Source organism: Schistocerca cancellata, chromosome 8 (assembly GCF_023864275.1).
Source record: "Schistocerca cancellata isolate TAMUIC-IGC-003103 chromosome 8, iqSchCanc2.1, whole genome shotgun sequence".
Classification (NCBI taxonomy): Eukaryota; Metazoa; Arthropoda; class Insecta; order Orthoptera; family Acrididae; genus Schistocerca; species Schistocerca cancellata.
This window is the reverse complement of record NC_064633.1, coordinates 109,383,327-109,401,342: the sequence shown is the minus strand read 5'-3', so window position 1 is coordinate 109,401,342 and position 18,016 is coordinate 109,383,327. Positions and strand designations below refer to the sequence as shown.

The following is an 18,016-nucleotide window of genomic DNA, read 5'->3' as shown; positions in this document are numbered from 1 at the left end:
GCATTTGATTCTGGGAACCTCTCCTTACTTCTAAATAAATTACTAATATACAGAATCATGTACAGTGCTTTACAGTGGTTCAACTCGTATTCAGCAGATCGAAAACGAAGGGTAATTGTAACTTCAAATTGAAGCAGTTTACTCTTCAAACTGGAAAACAATTTCTCACAGAGTCCAACAAGCTGCAGTAGTGGGTGACTATCAGTTCCTTTCCTACATAAATGACCTACCACTTGCTATCAATGTTCATTCAGTTATATTTCCTGATGATACATCATTTATAACTTATAAAATCTTGAATCTTGGTTCCATCAAAATTGACTAAAACTAAATGTAACTAAAACCAAAATAATGCAGTTTGAGACTAAATCATTAGAACAGAGTGAAATAAAAATGATGTTCAGTGATGAGGATATCACAGAAGCAAAATTGTAAAGTTCTTAGGCCTAGACCTTGACAAAAATTTAAATTGAGATGCACACACAAATAGGTAGTGAATAAAGTAAGTAGTTTAGCATTTTTAGCATGTGTTTTGTCTGGTGCCACAAATACAGCCACCATAAAATAGTCAATTGCTCCTTTGAAAATAATTATGGCAGTCTAGATCACAAGGCACATTTATATTAAGTTGACCGGTTTGAATCATTACATAATCAATTTCAGACCTATAGCCATTTTGATGGACAATAGCTGTGTATGTAGCAGGAACTGTTGAATGTCCATGGTCAACTAAACAGTTGGCACAATTATTCAAAGGTGATGGGTTTCTATCATAACATAATCATCTTCAGACCTACAGCCATTGTGACGGACAGTGGTTGTGTACATGGGAGCAGCCACTGAATGACAGTAGTCAGCAGTGCAGTTGACTACCATCATTCAATGTTTCCTACTCCGTACACCGCCATTGTCCATCAAAATGACTGTAGGTCTGAAGTTGATCATGTAACGATCGAAACCAGTCACCTTTTAATGAATGTACATTGCGATACAGACCGTCATAATTATTTTCAAAGATTATAATTGGATAACTGATAACTCCAATACTGTTTTCAAAAGTAACACCACTGGTCAGAATGATGTCAAATTGCAACAGAATATTATCAGAGAAGAGAGAAAACGTATGGCAGGAGAAAAATAAATAGTTACAAAATGTAGCAATAGATGGCGCTGTAAACATCATAATTTAATAGTGGTTGACTACAAATGACAAATGAGTCATACAGCAATGCCTGAGTTGTACTACTCAGTGTGCATGGGTGTATAGGTGTGATACTGTTAGTTACATAAGCCCATTCACCACGACAAGGTCATATCACATTGGATGGGAAAAATCAGTTTTTTATTGTCCTGAGGCCAAAAACCACATAAAAAGCATCAATCACATCAGTTTTTAATTGTCCCGAGGCCAAAAACCGTATAAAAAGCATCATGTTCAATATGCTGTCCACCATTTTCTGTAACGAGTTGAAATTGAGAATCAGCATGTTCCACAACCGATCAAAGTGTTCCTGCGGTCACGTTCAGAATGTGCTGTGCAATGCATGCCTTCAGTGCAGCTAAGTTTGCAGTCAGAACACTGAACACAACATCTTTTAGATAGCCCCACAGCCAGAAGTCACATGGATTAAGATCAGGTGATCCGGACGGCCAGGCTGGGGAAATGGCGGCTGTAGCATTTCCGAAATAGCGCTTCAGCAGCTGCTTAACTGGATTTGCAAAGTGCAGAGGTGCACTATCTTGCATAAAAATGATCCCATCCACACTGTTGGAGAGCTGGAATGACGTGGTTTGCACAAAAGATACCCATAGTGCTTACCAGTGACGGTACAGGTAACAGGACCAGAAGCACCTGTCTCTTCAAAAAAATATGGGCCTATGATAAGTGATGCCGTAAACCTACACCACACAGTGATCTTTTCAGAATGAAGTGGTACTGGTTGATTTGTGTGTGGATTTTCCATTGCCCATATTTGACAATTCTGTGTATTGACATGTCCTGTCAGATGGAAGTGGGCTTCATCTGTCCACAAAATCTTCCATGGTCAATCATTATCCACTTCCAAGAGAGGAAGAAATTCTAAAGCAAAGGTCTCTCTCTTGCTGGCAGGTCAACAGGAAGCAACTCATGCTCATGGGTAATTTTTAATGGATAGCAAAGAACGATGTTTCGTAGGATTTTACGCACCTTGCTCATGAGTATGTCCAATGTTTGGGCATTACACGTTTGCTCACCACCATTCGTCTCCTCCTCCGTTGCTGTGGCCACTGCTTCCACTGACGTCGAATCAATTCATTTCCTTCCTCTACCACGTTGCACACCAAAAGAACTCGTCTTTTGGAATTTCAGAATCATTTTCTCCAGACACACGGTAGTTATCAGATGAACGCCTTTTTTCAAACCCATCAGTGTCCGGAACTTCTGCAGAGCAATGTGTGCATAGTCATCATTCTTGTAATATAGCTTTACAAGCAGAGCACAATCCTGCATTGACACAGTCATGGTGAACATCGCAGGCGCAAAACGAAGAAAAACCTGCGTACCGGCATGTTTTTACTAACTTCAATGGGTCATGCACTAGACAAGTGTTTTCAAAGTTTAACTTTAATTATAATCACCCTATATATGGGTGGTGTTTTTCTTGTATAAAAAACAACACACACTTGACACTTACACTTCTGTTTCAACTACAGCACTCACCCACCATAGGGACAATTTTAAACTTGTCACAAACCATTTAAAACTCTATGCCCAGACACCAGAATATATGAGGTGAAAAATTTACAATAAAATAAAAGGTAAAGATTGTTCTTCACTTTTCTGGCAGAAAAGTGTTATTAGTGTATTGAAGAATTCATTGAAAACAGGTTCACAGTTTGAACAATGGACTTATGTATCTTACATTTTTGGATACTGAAAATTATAGTAAGTATTTTTGTAGTTGTTTCTCAGAAATGTATGTAAAATAATGTGAACATTTGTATTTTCTCCATTACCAAATTGATGATTCTTTCAAGCCTCCAGGTGTGTCCTATCAGACAGTCCCTTCTTTTAGTTGGGTTGCGCCATAATTTTTTTTCTCCAATTTAATTCAGCACCTCCTCATTAGCTGCCCTGTTCACTCATCTACAGCATTAGCACCACATTTCAAAAGCTTCTACTGTCTTCTTGTCTAAATTACTTATCATTCATGTTACGCTCCATACAAATACATTTAAAAAATATTTCCCAGCACTTAAATTTATATTCAGAGTTTATAAATTCTTCATTTTTGTAAATGCCTTTCATGCTCTAGTCAGTCTTTATTTTATATTCTTTTTACTTTGGCCATGTTCAGTTATTTTTAAGCCCAAATAGCTGAACACTTCTACTACTTTTCATGTTTTATATGCTAATATAACTCTTTCAGCATCACCTTATGTAATTAAACAACATTCAGCTACCCTTGATTTAATTTTGCTGATGTTAATCTTATATCCTCTTTTCAAATGCTATCGATTTAATTGCTCTTCCAAATCCTTTGCTACCTGAGATAGAATTATAATGTTATCTGCAACCCTCAAAGTTTTTATTTCTTCACTTTGAACTTTAATTTCTCCTTTGTTTCCTTTGCTACTTGCTCAATGATGGACAGAATAATACTGGAGACAGGCTACAGCCCTGTCTCACTCCCTTCTCAACCACTGCCTGCCTTTCATATGGTTCCAATCAGGTATTTTTGCATAAGTTCTTAATAAGTTTTCACTCCCTGTATTTTATCCCTGCTATCCTAAGAATTTCAAAGAATGTATTCCAGTCAGTATTGTCATAAGCTTTCTGTAAAGCTACAAATACTATAAAGGTAGTTTGATTTTTTTAAAACTTATCATCTAAAGTAAGTCATAGGGTCGCTATTGCCACACATGTTTGTACATTCCTCTGGAACCCAAACTGCTCTTCACCCAGGTCAGTTTCTACCAATTTTTCCGGTCTGTAAAAAATTTGCATGAGTATTTTGTAAGCATGACTTATTAGACTCATAGTTCAGTAAAATTCAAACCCATCAGGACTTGCCTTCTTCGTTTTGTTTACGTGAAACAAATGTTAATTACTTCTTTGTATTATTTGGGTGTGCACTATGAAGGATATAACAAAGATATCAAGCCTGATTCATACAGTATGAGAAAGGCAGGGGCTTTATCTTTTTTGCTTTCCCCGTGGCAACCTGTCTACCTGCTGAGTGTAGCTCACTTTCTCATTCTTTGTACCTCTTCTAAGATTCACTGGTGCATACAAAATGTGCTTTCAAAAAGATTTTGTATATGCAGATCACTTAATGGGAACATATTGTGTAGTGGTTATGAGCCATTATGCTGCATGTATTGTCCTCCAAACATTATATCTAGTAAGTGTATTATTATTGTAAGCTGTTTATTTGAAGTAATTACTGTTCATTTTTTTTTTCAGGGTAATTGATTCACTGAGTGATGTCTGGCGGAGAAAATACTTTTTGCTTGGAAATAAGCAAAGAGGGAAAGAGGAAAGAGACTGGAAAGCAGCTTGTCTGAGAACACTGAAGTTGCGCACTGCTATTTCCAATGGCTCAGCATATCATCATCATAATGTGAGAGCAATCTGTTTAAGCTCAGACCAAATAACTGGATTAGACTGTTGTAAGGACTTGTTAATTGCTTGTAAGTATTAGTAATTGTATTTGATGCATGTAGTACTAAGAATTATTATTGTTTCATGCCTTTGTGTTATTGGCATTGAAAGGTAATTAATATTCACATGTAAACGTAACTGTATAGTCACCTGTAGAAGTTAGGCAGATTATGTTGTAGTGTTAACATTTGATAAAAATATTGTAGTGTTAACACTTAAAAATAATCTTGGAATACACGCCACTGCCACCACCACCACCACCACCACCACCACCACCACACCTGCACATATGTGCACACATGGGCCCACGTATGGCCTCTCTTCCCTCTCATGCTTGGAAGTGCGCGCACACACACACATAACAAACATGTACATACATGTGTAGTCATATTTTCTTCCCAGATATGTAGTCATTTTATTAATAACTGGAATTTTTATGCTATAAAACATGTAATAAAAATCATTTCCATTCTACGTAAAAATAAAATTATTTCTGTATCTGATTTTTTGCAAGTTTTTTCTATGCAGTAATCAAATTTTTATGTTGTGAAGTTGCTGACTCCAAATAATAAGCTTACAAAATAATCTTTTTTCTGGAGAATCTGAAATGTAGTTGCAATTGAAAGTGTGTGTTGAGTGAACATGACAGGCAGTCATTGAAGAGAATTGTAACAAAAATAGGACGATGACAGCTGCAAAAGTCACTAGAGAACTAAATGTCAACACCAAAACAACATGAAGGCAGCTTTGTAAGCTGGGAATTCCAGAGTGAGCAGGAATTCCAGCTCACACTGTAACCAAATGCTCATAATAGGATAATGTTGTGCTGAAGCCATAAAACTAGGACTGTGAAGCAATGAAAGAAATTCATTTGGATAGTCTTGTTTCACACCGATTCCACCGTCTGGCTGATTTTACATCCCATGAGTGAAGCATTGTAGGGGGTTCAATGATGATCTGGGCAGCCATGTCATGGTATTCCTTGAGCATTGTGGTTACTCTGCTAAGTCGCCATACTGCCAAGGATTATGTGACCATTTTTGCAGATCAGATCCATCCTAATCATACAGTCTTTGCTACCCAATAATGATGCTGTGTTCCAGGATGACAGGACCCCTGTTCACACAGCTCATGTTGTCCAGGGGTGGTTTTGTGAGCACAAGGATGAATTATTGCATCTCACCTGGCCACCACAAGTACCAGATCACAATATTATTAAGCCTTTGTGGTCTGATGTGCAGAGAAGGGTGCATGATTGCTCTCCACATCCTTCTTTGTTACCTGAACTTGCAACTACTTTGTAGGAAGAATGGTATAAGATTTCCTTGAAAACCATACAGGACCTGTATTTATCTACTGTGAGATGACTGGAAAAGGTTTTGAATGCCAATAGGTTCCATACACCGTACTAGGCGTGGTAATTTGTTGTGCTTCTGGTGTTTCCATATTTTTGTCTACTCCTATATTTAGATTCCGAGGTACAACCCCCATTTTAGTCAACTCCATACGTTTTGTGGCCAGTACTTGACCATGGTGTGGAAGGTACAGCACTTTTGTGAAGAATGCCAGGCACATCTACTTTCTCATGTTTATCTGTTGTGTTTAGGTACAGTTCATAAGCATCTTGTTGGTTGCAGATCTCCTTTTCCCATAAGTTTAATAAACACAACAGATACACATACAGAGACTTTATTCATCAATAACATATTCTCCTTCACTATTTACAACAGTCTGCCAATGCTGGAGTAACTTCTCGATTCCGTGACAGTAGTAATCACTTGGTTTTGAGGTGAAGAGTTTATTGAGATGTTTTGAGTGTATTTTCATCCAGAAAGGAAGTTTGTAGGAGGTTGGTCAATATAGAGTGGAAAAAGTGAAAATATGAGGGCTCAAGAACAGGTGAATAATGTGGTTGCAGAAATACTTCCCAACCCAACTCCTGTATAGCATGTTTTGTCAGTCTAGCAGAATTAGGCTGAGCGTTATCACGGCGTAGCAGCAATTCACACAGTCTTCCTGGTCGTTGTTCTTGGACTGCTCCTGCAAGACATCTCAGTTGTTGACAATAAATTTCAGCAGTGATGTTTTACACCTCAGGTAGATGATTCATAGTATATCACACCATCACTGTTCCACCAGATGCATAAAATTGTCTTTTGTGGAAGTGCGCATGTCTTTGTGTAGGGAGCTGTTGCTTTGTTTGGGCTCAACCATTCCTTTCGTTTCTTTATGTTAGCAAAAAGACACAATTTCTCAGAGCTTGGTGGCGCAGTGGTTAGACACTGGACTCGCATTCGGGAGGACGACGGTTCAATCCCGCGTCCGGCCATCCTGATTTAGGTTTTCCATGATTTCCCTAAATCGCTTCAGGCAAATGCTGGGATGGTTCCTTTCAAAGGGCACGGCCAACTTCCTTCCCCGTCCTTCCCTAATCCGATGAGACTGATGACCTTGCTGTCTGGTCTCCTTCCCTGAAACAACCAACCAACCACAATTTCTCATCACCAGTAACAATACAGGATAGGAATGGTCACCATTGTTCATGAGCCATTTGATGACAAGCAAGCAGAGATGCACATATGGTCATCAGCTGATTTTTGTGATTTTGGCTTAGAGCATGTGGTACCCATACACCTGATTTTTGAACCTTCCCCATTGTTTGCAAATCGGGCACAATGGAGGGATGATTACTGTTCATCACATTTACCAGTTCTCGAATACACTGACATGCATCATTGTGGATTAATGCATTTGAACAGTCACAGTCACAGTTCATCTTCCTGAATGTGGAGAGTCACCAATGTCAAAACTATCCTTCCTAAAACGAGAAAACCATTTTCTTGCCATTTTCTGTCGAATGGCATTATCCGCATACATGGCAAAATGTTTGTGGCTGCCCCTGCTGCTATCACCCCTCTATTGAACTCAAATAGGAGAATATGTCAGAAATGTTCTGATTTCTCCACTTAGCACTCCATTTTCTAGTGTCCACAGATCCACTCACTGTCTCCAAATGACAATATGGAATCTCAAATAACAACAGTGAACCCTACAAATAAAAAAAAGACAGTTGATAAATAAACTCATAGTAACTGGAAGAACAACATGCAAAACAGAAACACTGTGAACCTATGCACCAACCTAATACAGTCTGGAAAAGACATTTTTGGAACTGTCCACCTACTTAGCTGAGTGGTAACATGTTTGCTTACCATACAGCGAGCCTTGGTTTGATTCCCGGCCGGATTGGAGATTTCCTCCACTTGTGGACTGGGTGTTGTGTCGCCGTCATCATCATCTCGCCATCACCAACGTGCAAGTTGCTCAGTGTGGTGTCACCTGAAATAAGGCTTGCAACTCAGCGGCCGAAATTCCATGGGTGGGGCCTCAAGGCCATCAATGCCATACAATCGCTTCATTTTCATTTTTGGAACTGTAAACATGAAGCAATAATCTTGGCAATTTTTGTGGTGAAACTGACATCATTTATCATGTGAAGAGAGCCAAGGTCTACCTAAATAAAGACTTTCATGCATTGAATTTTGTTAAATGCAAGAATTCAAAGTCCTCAAAATGAGGATTGGAAATGGGTATCATAAGACTTACAACAGATGGTTTTTCACTGATCCTACTAAAATGGTTGTTGGTAGAACTATAGAGTTTTGTTTATGTGAGTTTAAGAACAAAAGGAAACCTGAAGGAAGTTGTTTTTGTTCATTTAAAACTCGGTCATAAAATTATTTATTTCTAGAATTTCTGGTAAAGTCATTTCCTACCTGATGTGATCAATCAAAATGTAGTAACAGTTTTAGAAACAGGACCAAGGGAAAGTGGAACAGCTAGGCAAGGTTCGGAGAAAACATCTTTCACTTTTAATTTATGCACTTTATTTAAACAAGACTGAAAATTTTTCAATAAGAAGACATCTTTGTCATTTTAAGAAATATTATAACAAAGCTTAATGGATTTAAATAAAGACACATAGCATAAACTACAGGCCTACTGTAATCAACTGCTGGTCAGAATTCCCCCTTATGCTCTTAGGAACCAAGAACATTGGTGATGTATTGGGGAAGGTAGAAGATCTTATGACCTCTTCATGCAACATACAGTATATTAGAGCATGCAGGATCTTTGTCTTGGTGGGGGGGAGAGGGGGGGGGGGGCTGACCTGTAGGGTGATTGATGAACCAGAACATCATTAGTCAATCGGATTTTGCACTGGATCTTATTATTCATGTAAAGTCTGTTGGTGAGGACTTTCGGAAACTTATTGAGCACCCATGACATTTAATCCCTTTGTTGTGGCTCCAAATGATTCAGCACATAACATGCTGAACTGTGAATAAAGATTCTGATTCATTCCAGTGGGTAGAACTCGTTTCTCCTTTACTGTATATATCAATGCTACCTTGCTTTTTCTGTCTCCCTGATCAACTTATTATTTAGCCTTTTATTCATAGTGTGATTATTCTTCTTTCCTTTGTTTTTATATTTTCTTCTTTCTTCCATTTTCTTTATCAACCCCATTCTCACTCATTGTGTCTTTGTTGTGTTTTCTCAAAAGTACTTAATTTCTTGTTCTGCTGTTTTGGTCATCGCACTTTTGATTTTTGTCCATCTTTCCTCTACTTCTTAATTACTTCTTTTGCTTTTGTTTATAGTTTTGACTATTTTTTTCTCCCAATGTTTTCATTCCTTCTCCTATATCTTTGTAAGTTCCATGTCTCAATTTTGTATGTTTGCTTTACATTTTTCATTATTATGCTCTTTTGCATTGTGGCTAACATATGATTGCTTTTAATCTCTGCTACTTGTAGTCTGTAAGAGATTTTTTCTCTGCTTTCCTGTATCTATTATTCACAAAAATATAATCTATTTAGTATCTCATTTTGTCTCCTGTTGAGATCCATCTATAGCGTTTTCTTTTGTGGTTAGCAAGCGATGCATTAGTGATGAACATTTGCTTTGTCTCACAAAATTCAGTCAACTTTTATCCTCCCTCATTTTGTATTTCCAATTCATTTTTTTCCACAATACTCCATTCACTGCCTTCTCCTACCACACTATTCCAATCTCCCATTACAATCCTGCAGCAGTTGAGCTTTGATTACATTTGTACATTTGCCCTGTTACTTCTTCATAAGTACACACCTGTACTATCAGTAGATCTGTCGATATCTTTCCTATTCTGAGAGCATGTATTACTCTTCCGGCACATATTATTACCATATTTTGTAATAGAATGGCTACTCTGCTGCTACCTTTCTGTCTCCCTGAGTAATAGATTGCGGACATCTTCACTCCTCAGTTCATCCTATCCTTCGCATCCAACTTCACTTCAGCTTATTGACGCACATTTAATTGGTCTTCATTCTTCTCTTCAGGTTTTCCAGCTTTCCTGGTCTAAGTAAGTCATTATTAAAAACCAGTAATGAAATTACAACTGTGGTAAAATGAGAACAACTAATTATTATTAAAATTGTTAAAATAAACTTACAATAAAATGGAGTGACATTAAGGTCAGCGTGTCATTCTCAGTGGAGAGAAGTCTTCTGAAGTAAGAGTGATTTCAGGTGTGCCGCAGGGGAGCGTCGTAGGACCGTTGGTATTCACAATATATATAAATGACCTTGTGGATAACATCATAAGTTCATTGAGGCTTTTTGCGGATGATGCTCTAGTATATCGAGAGATTGTAACAATGGAAAATTGTACTGAAATGCAGGAGGATCTGCAACAAATTGACGCATGGTGCAGGGAATGGCAATTGAATCTCAATGTAGAAAAGTGTAATGTGCTGCAAATACATAGAAAGAAAGATTATTTATCATTTAGCTACAATATAGCAGGTCAGCAACTGGAAGCAGTTAATTCCATAAATTATCTGGGAGTAGGCATTAGGAGTGATTTAAAATGGAATGACCAAATAAAATTAATCGTCAGATGCCAGACTGAGATTCATTGGAAGAATCCTAAGAAATGCAGTCCAAAAACAAAGGAAGAAAGTTACAGTACACTTGTTCACCCACTGCTTGAATACTGCTCACCAGTGTGGGATCCGTACCAGATAGGGTTGATAGAAGAGATAGAGAAGATCCAACGGAGAGCAGCGCGCTTCATTACAGGATCATTTAGTAATCGTGAAAGCGTTACAGAGATGATAGATAAACTCCAACGGAAGACTCTGCAAGAGAGATGCTCAGTAGCTCGGTACGGGCTTTTGTCGAATTTTCGAGAACATACCTTCACCGTGGAGTCAAGCAGTATGTTGCTCCCTCCTATGTATATCTCGCGAAGAGACCATGAGGATAAAATCAGAGAGATTAGAGCCTACACAGGGGCATACCGACAATCTTTCTTCACACGAACAATACGAGACTGGAATAGAAGGGAGAACCGATAGAGGTACTCAAGGTACACTTCGCCACACGCCGTCAGGTGGCTTGCGGAGTATGGATGTAGCTGTAGATGTAGATGGTAACACCGACCTCTATTGGTCAGTGTGACAACATTGTCTCTGGGCTACTTACATAGAGCTCCATAACAAGCAGCAGGCTCAGCATGACCACCTTGGCCCTCATAGTCTCTGCACTCCACCAAATGCCACCTCCCTACAAGTCTGCCATTGTATATTTCGCTGGAACATCATGTCATTGAAAACAGTGAACTCCTGGTGGTTCAAATGACTCTGAGCCCTATGGGACTTAACATCTGAGGTCATCAGTCCCCTAGACTTAAAACAACTTAAACCTAACTAACCTAAGGACATCACACACATCCATGCCTGAGGCAGGATTCGAACCTGCGACGGTAGTAGCAGCAGTGCGTTTCTGGACTGAAGCGCCTAGAACCGCTCGGCCACAGTGGCTGGCGAACTCCTGGTGGTACCATTGTGATTGTTCAGAACATATTCATTATCCAGAATGTTGAGTGCATAAATTTCAAGTTCTTCTAATGTGTACTGTATGCATCCCTTGTCTGCTCTATGTAATTTTTTAGATTTATTTGTAGGCATTCAACACAGTGTATGCATTCAGCCAAGAGCACACTGAAAGCAGTGTTATTACTTTGGAGACATGAATATTCTATGAATGTAGTTTCAAAATCGCTTCCAGTTTGTCCTGTAAATATGTTTTCACCATTACTCTACTTAATTTGTTATGCTCTCAGACTTACAAAGATTATCAATACTGTCGTGTAACTGAACTACAAGTGGTTTTTCTGTGTGGAAACATTCGAGGGTCACTCCAAAAGAAATGCACACTTTTTTTTTAATCCATCTTTTGTTCTACATGTTTGAAAGTTTTACAGTGTGTAGATATATCCTTTAGGAACAATGTTTTCATTTCTCCACATAATTTCCATCGCTCTCAACTGCCTTATCCCATCTTAGAACCAGCACCTGTATACCTGCATAGTAAAATTCTGGACCAACCTTCTGGAGCCACAGTTTGGCAGCATGCACAAAGGAGTCATCAGCTTCAAACCTTGTTCCACGAAGAGAGTCTTTCAGTTTCCCAAAGAGATGATAGTCACATGGAGCCAGATCAGGACTGTAAGGCGGGTGTTTCAGTGTTGTCCATCTGAGTTTCGTGATTGCTTTCATGGTTTTTTGACTAACATGTGGCCGTGCATTGTCGTGCAACAGCAAAACAACCTGCTTTTGCCGATGTGGTCAAACACGACTCAGTCGAGCTTGAAGTTTCTTCAGTGTCGTCACATATACATCAGAATTTATGGTGGTTCCACTTGGCATGATGTCCACAAGCAAGAGTCCTTCGGAATCGAAAAACACCATAGCCGTAACTTTTCCAGCGGAAGGTGTGATTTTGAATTTTTTTCTTGGGTGAATTTGTATGATGCCACTCCATTGATTGCCTCTTCATCTATGGTGAAAAATGATGGAGCCATGTTTCATCATTTGTCACAGTTCTTCCAAGAAATTCACCTCCACCATTCTCGTTCTGTTCCAAAAGTTCGCTGCATACCGTTTTTCTTGTTTCTTTGTGACCCACTATCAACATCCTGGGAACTCACCTGGCACAAATCTTTTTTAATGCCAACACTTTCAGTACTCTGCAAACACTTCCTTCCCCTATCCCAACGTAGCGTGACAATTCGTTCACTGTGATGCGTCTGTCAGCAGTCACCGATTTGTTAACTCTCTGCACACTGTCTGGAGTGTTTGCAGTGTGAGGCCTGCCGCTGCGAGGACAATCCACAATATTGCCGCGCCCACTTTCATCATGTAACCTGCTTGCCCACCAACTAACTGTACTGTGATCAACAGCAGCATCTCCATACACCTTTTTCAACCTCTTGTGGATGTTTCCCACTGTCTCGTTTTCACAGCACAGGAATTCTGTGACAGCACATTGCATCTGACGAATGTCAAGTGTAGCAGCCATCTTGAAGACATGCTGTGATGGCGCCACTCAAGGGAACAGGTTGAACTGAGTTTGAAAACAAGCGGGAAGGGTGTATCTACACACTGTAAAACTATCACACTTGCAGAAGGAAAACTGTATTTTTGCAAAAATAGTGTGCATTTCTTTTGGAGTGACCCTTGTATTTTGAGTTTGTTGTGAAAATATTTTGCAGTTTTATCAGATACTTGACTATAATAAAACTTGGGCATATATGTAATTTTTTTATCAATGTTATAAAATTGTATTCTGTTCGCAGTTGGTCATATTCACCAAATGTTGTAGTTTCTCTTTTCTCTTTTTGTTAGTAATGTCACCTAACTGATTCCATATCATATGTTTATTGTTGTTTGTTTTAAGACATTAAGTTCCTTTATATTTCACCCAAACGAATAGTCATGCATGTTAGCATTCTGCTTTGGGATTTGGGGGACACTGGTCTGGGATCAAATCTGCATGAAGGCCGGTGTGTTGGCCACGGTGGGTATTGCTTTTAGATGGTTTCCCAAACCTAATTAGGTGACTATTGGGCTGGTACGCATGTCCCACATCACTTACATGATTCACAAACATTCAGAAAGCATTCACACACTTTCACATGGATATAACTAGACACAGACAGATGGGGTACAAATTGTGTCATGGAGAGGGAGAGGCAACAGGAACATAACACTAATGTTATAACCTTTAATCACCAATAATTGCGTGGATATTCAAACACACTCACTTAGAAACAATAGCTGGTTACATGATAACAACTCAGTATCTCTCATTCGACAGCTGTGCCGTGACATGCGGCTGGCGCCGTTCATAGCTAGGTGGCGCTTCCGCGCTCAGCTGAGTTGCGGAGCACCTCTATCGCCGTTTGCACGTACTGTTGTGGCGGCACTGTCAAATGTCGTGGCACTGTCACAACACTTTTCCCCCCCTTGAAAAAAAAACACTCACTTCCTTGGAGACATGGATAATGCGGAGACGTCCATGGCCTCTTGTGAGGCCCCAAGAAGATCCCGTGGAGAGACACGAGAGTATGGTCGAAAATGTCCAGGATGGAAGCTCGTGCGTGGAACGTGCCTCCTGGACGAGATGATGGGTGAAAACTCCGGAGCAGCATCCATAGGTGTCGTGGACCTGGGGGTGTGCTCCAGCGAGATGGGTCCCGGAGAAGGCGGCGTCGCGACTGGGGCCGGTTCCGGCGAACTCGGAAGCGGTAGCGACATCGGCTGCATCAACACGTACGGTAGATCAGCAGCAGCAACAGGACTGGCTTCTCGGGCTGGTGGAGGCGAAGGAAGGGGCGGTGGCACCGGTGTGGCCACCACTCGTGGGTGCATCTGGTCGTAATGGCGAACAACCATGCCGTCGTCCGTACGTATTTCACAAAGCCGGCGGCTGCGAAGAGCCTTGATGACCCCTAGAATCCATTTAGGGCGAGATCCATACCCTCGTGCCCACACGTCGTCACCCACTGAGTATTTTCCCGCACTAGGGGACACAGCACAAGGCCTGACAGGGTGAAGCAGGTGCAGTAGAGTGCGCGGTTGGCGGCCTTGCAAGAGCTCAGCAGGGCTGCAATCACCCAGAGGCGTGAAGCGATAAGAACTCAGAAATTGCAGCAGAGCGTCATCTGTGGAAAAATCACTAAGGAATTTTTTCATCTGGCTTTTGAAAGTGCGGACAAGGCGGAATTTTTTCATCTGGCTTTTGAAAGTGCGGACAAGGCAGAATTTTTTCATCTGGCTTTTGAAAGTGCAGACAAGGCGCTCGACCTCCCCATTCGATTGCGGATGGAAGGGCGGTGCTGTAACATGATGAATCCCTTGCCCAGTACAAAAATCATGGAAGGCCTGCGAAGAGAACTGAGGGCCATTGTCTGTGACGATCGTGAATGGAAGACCTTCTAGCACAAAGATTTTGCACAAAGCCAGCGTCGTCGCCGCAGTGGTGGGCGACGGACAACGAACAACAAACGGAAACTTCGAGAAGGCGTCAATCAACAGTAACCAATAAGTACCGAGGAAGGGGCCGGCAAAGTCAGCGTGCACCCGTTCCCATGGCTGCGTCGGATCAGGCCACGGAGCGGGCATGGTACGAGGTGCAGCCAGTTGTTGAGCACACTGACCACACGCAGCAACCATGTGGGCGATGTCCGAATCAATACCGGGCCAATAAACGTGCCTGCGGGCCAGGGACTTAGTCCGAGAAATCCCCCAATGGCCTTCATGCAACAGTTTGAGAACATCTTTGCAAAGAGAGGCTGGCACCACGACCCGTGGAGATGCGCCATCCGTGGCCAGAAGAACAACACCATCATGAACAGACAGACGAAGGTGCAAGGCATGGTAGTTGCGAAGGGGATCCGATGCCCGGCCCTTGGTCCTGTCCGGCCAACCCCGTTGAACAAAACCGATCACTTGATGCAGGACCGGGTCCAGCGCAGTAGCCGATGCGACCTGCGAACCTGTAAGTGGAAAACCCTCGACCGCATGACATTCTTCCTCATCAGTGTGGAAACAGAGTAGTTCATCATGATCAAAAACCGGGTCGGGGCCCATCGGCAATCGCGACAATGCATCAGCGTTGGTGTGCTGGGCCGTGGGGTGATAGTGAATCTCATAGTGAAAACGTGACAAGTATAAGGCCCAACATTGCAGGCGGTGAGCTGCCTTATCCGGAAGCGACGCCGATGGGCTGAACAGAGAGACCAGCGGCTTGTGGTCGGTGATGAGGTGAAACTTAGAACCATACAAAAAAACGCTGAACTTTTTTAGAGCATAAATGATGGCGAGCACCTCCTTTTCGATTTGAGAGTAACGCCGTTGCGCATCGTTGAGGGTCTTGGAAGCATAGGCGATGGGTCGTTCCGACCCATCCTCATACCGATGGGCGAGAACAGCCCCTAGGCCATACTGTGATGCGTCAGTCAACAGAACCAAGTGCTGACCTGGACGGAATGTGGCAAGACAAGGCGCCGACTGCAAATGAGCCTTCAGGCAGACAAAAGCCTGCTCACACTCGTTGGACCAACAGAAAGGGACGTTTTTGCGTAACAGCTGATGCAGAGGATGAGCTACCGCCGCCGCGGATGGAATGAATTTGTGATAATAAGCAATCTTGCCTAGAGACGCCTGAAGTTCTTTGACTGTAGACGGCCTGGGTAGAGCGTTAATGGCCGTACCGTGCTGACGTAGAGGACGTATACCCTCACGGGACAAGTGGAAACCAAGATACACAATGGAGGGTTGGAAGAACTGTGACTTGTCCAGATTGCACTTCAACCCAGCCGAATGCAAAACCCGAAACAGTGAACGCAAATTGCGAAGGTGCTCCTCAGTGGAGGCCCCCATGACAACAATGTCATCCAGATAGTTTATGCAGCCCTGAAACGGAAGCCGTGAGTTGTTCCAAAAACCGCTGAGAAATGGCCGGTGCGCTAGCGACGCCAAATCGTAACCGCTGGTACTGATACAACCCACAAGGAGTGTTGATGACGAGAAATTCCTTGGAAGAAGCATCCAACGGCAACTGATGGTACATCTCTGATAAGTCAAGTTTGGAAAAGAACTGGCCCCCAGCGAGCTTGGTAAATAACTCCTCAGGACGGGGAAGAGGATAAGTGTCAATGAGGCTCTGAGCGTTGACGGTGGCTTTAAAATCACCACACAATCACAGACTCCCGTTTGGTTTAGAAACCACCACGATTGGCAATGCCCATTCGCTGGAGGTAAGGAAGGAGAATCCCTGAAGCTGTTAACCTGTCTATCTCAGCCTTGACAGGTGCACGCAATGCCACCGGAATAGGGCATGCCCGGAAAAACTTAGGACGAGCTGTAGGTTTAAGAGTAATGTGGGCTTCAAAATCCTTGGCACGACCCAGACCAGCAGAGAACACGGACGAAAATTCAGAACACAATCCATCCAGCTGTTGATACAGAATATCGTCAGATATGAGGTGCACATCATCATCAATGGAGAACCCGAACAACTGGAAAGCGTCATAACCGAACAGGTTTTCAGTGCCCGCATGATCCACCACATAAAACGTGAGGGGCCTAACAACAGACTTGTAGGCAGTGGAAGCATCAAACTGGCCAATGATAGGAATTTTCTGTTTATTATAAGTTCTCAGATTTTACATAACTGGAGACAAGGGAGGGGAGCCCAACTCCAAATACGTGCAAGAATTAATGAGAGTTACTGCAGAGCCAGTGTCCACTTGCATGCGAATGTCTTTATCCAGAACACGAACAGTAACAAACAACTTATTTGTTTGAGAAAGCACACAGTTAACATCCATGTCCGATGCGTCATCCTCGTCGACAGGAACTTTAGGGGACATACACACAGAAGCAGTGTGGCCTTTTTTCCTACATGAATTACATGTGGCCCAACGTTTTGGACACGTGGCCCTGTCATGCTGTACGAAGCAACGTGGACAAGAAGGAAGTGCGGAACGAACCTGCTTCTGTGGTTGCTGTTTCCGCTGCGAGCGTTGCGGCCCAATGCGATGTTGTTTACGCGAGTGAACCGCCGCCACATCTTTGTTCTCCTGTGAAACAGGCAAATTGTCCGTGTCGAAAGTTGACTGTACAGCACCTACATCACACCACACGTCTATTTTCGCGCCAGCAGCGTGAGACACTTCAAAGGATTGAGCAATTCTTAGAACTTCCGACAACGACGGGTTTGGCAGTTGTAGGGCACGTTGCCGAACTTCTTTATCAGGAGCAAGCCTTAGAATAGCATCCCTAACCATTGAATCAGCATAAGACTCATGATGAGTGTCTGTGACGAACTGACATTTCCTACTCAGACCGTGTAGTTCCGCCGCCCAAGCCCGGTAAGATTGATGGGACTGTTTACGAAACCGGTAGAATGCCACGCAGGCGGCAACGACGTGGGTGTTTTTGCGGTAATAGTTAGACAATAAGTCACACATTTC

At 42.0% G+C, this 18,016-nt stretch overlaps 1 protein-coding gene across 1 annotated transcript in view; it reads left to right on the top strand.

Moving 5' to 3' along the window:
- LOC126094987 (F-box/WD repeat-containing protein 2-like) overlaps positions 1-18,016 on the top strand; it is a 130,867-nt gene that overhangs the window by 53,235 nt on the left and 59,616 nt on the right. Inside the window, exon 3 of the mRNA XM_049909641.1 lies at positions 4,448-4,674. Coding sequence (XP_049765598.1) covers positions 4,448-4,674 — 227 coding nt within the window. The remainder of the gene's footprint in view (positions 1-4,447; positions 4,675-18,016) is intronic.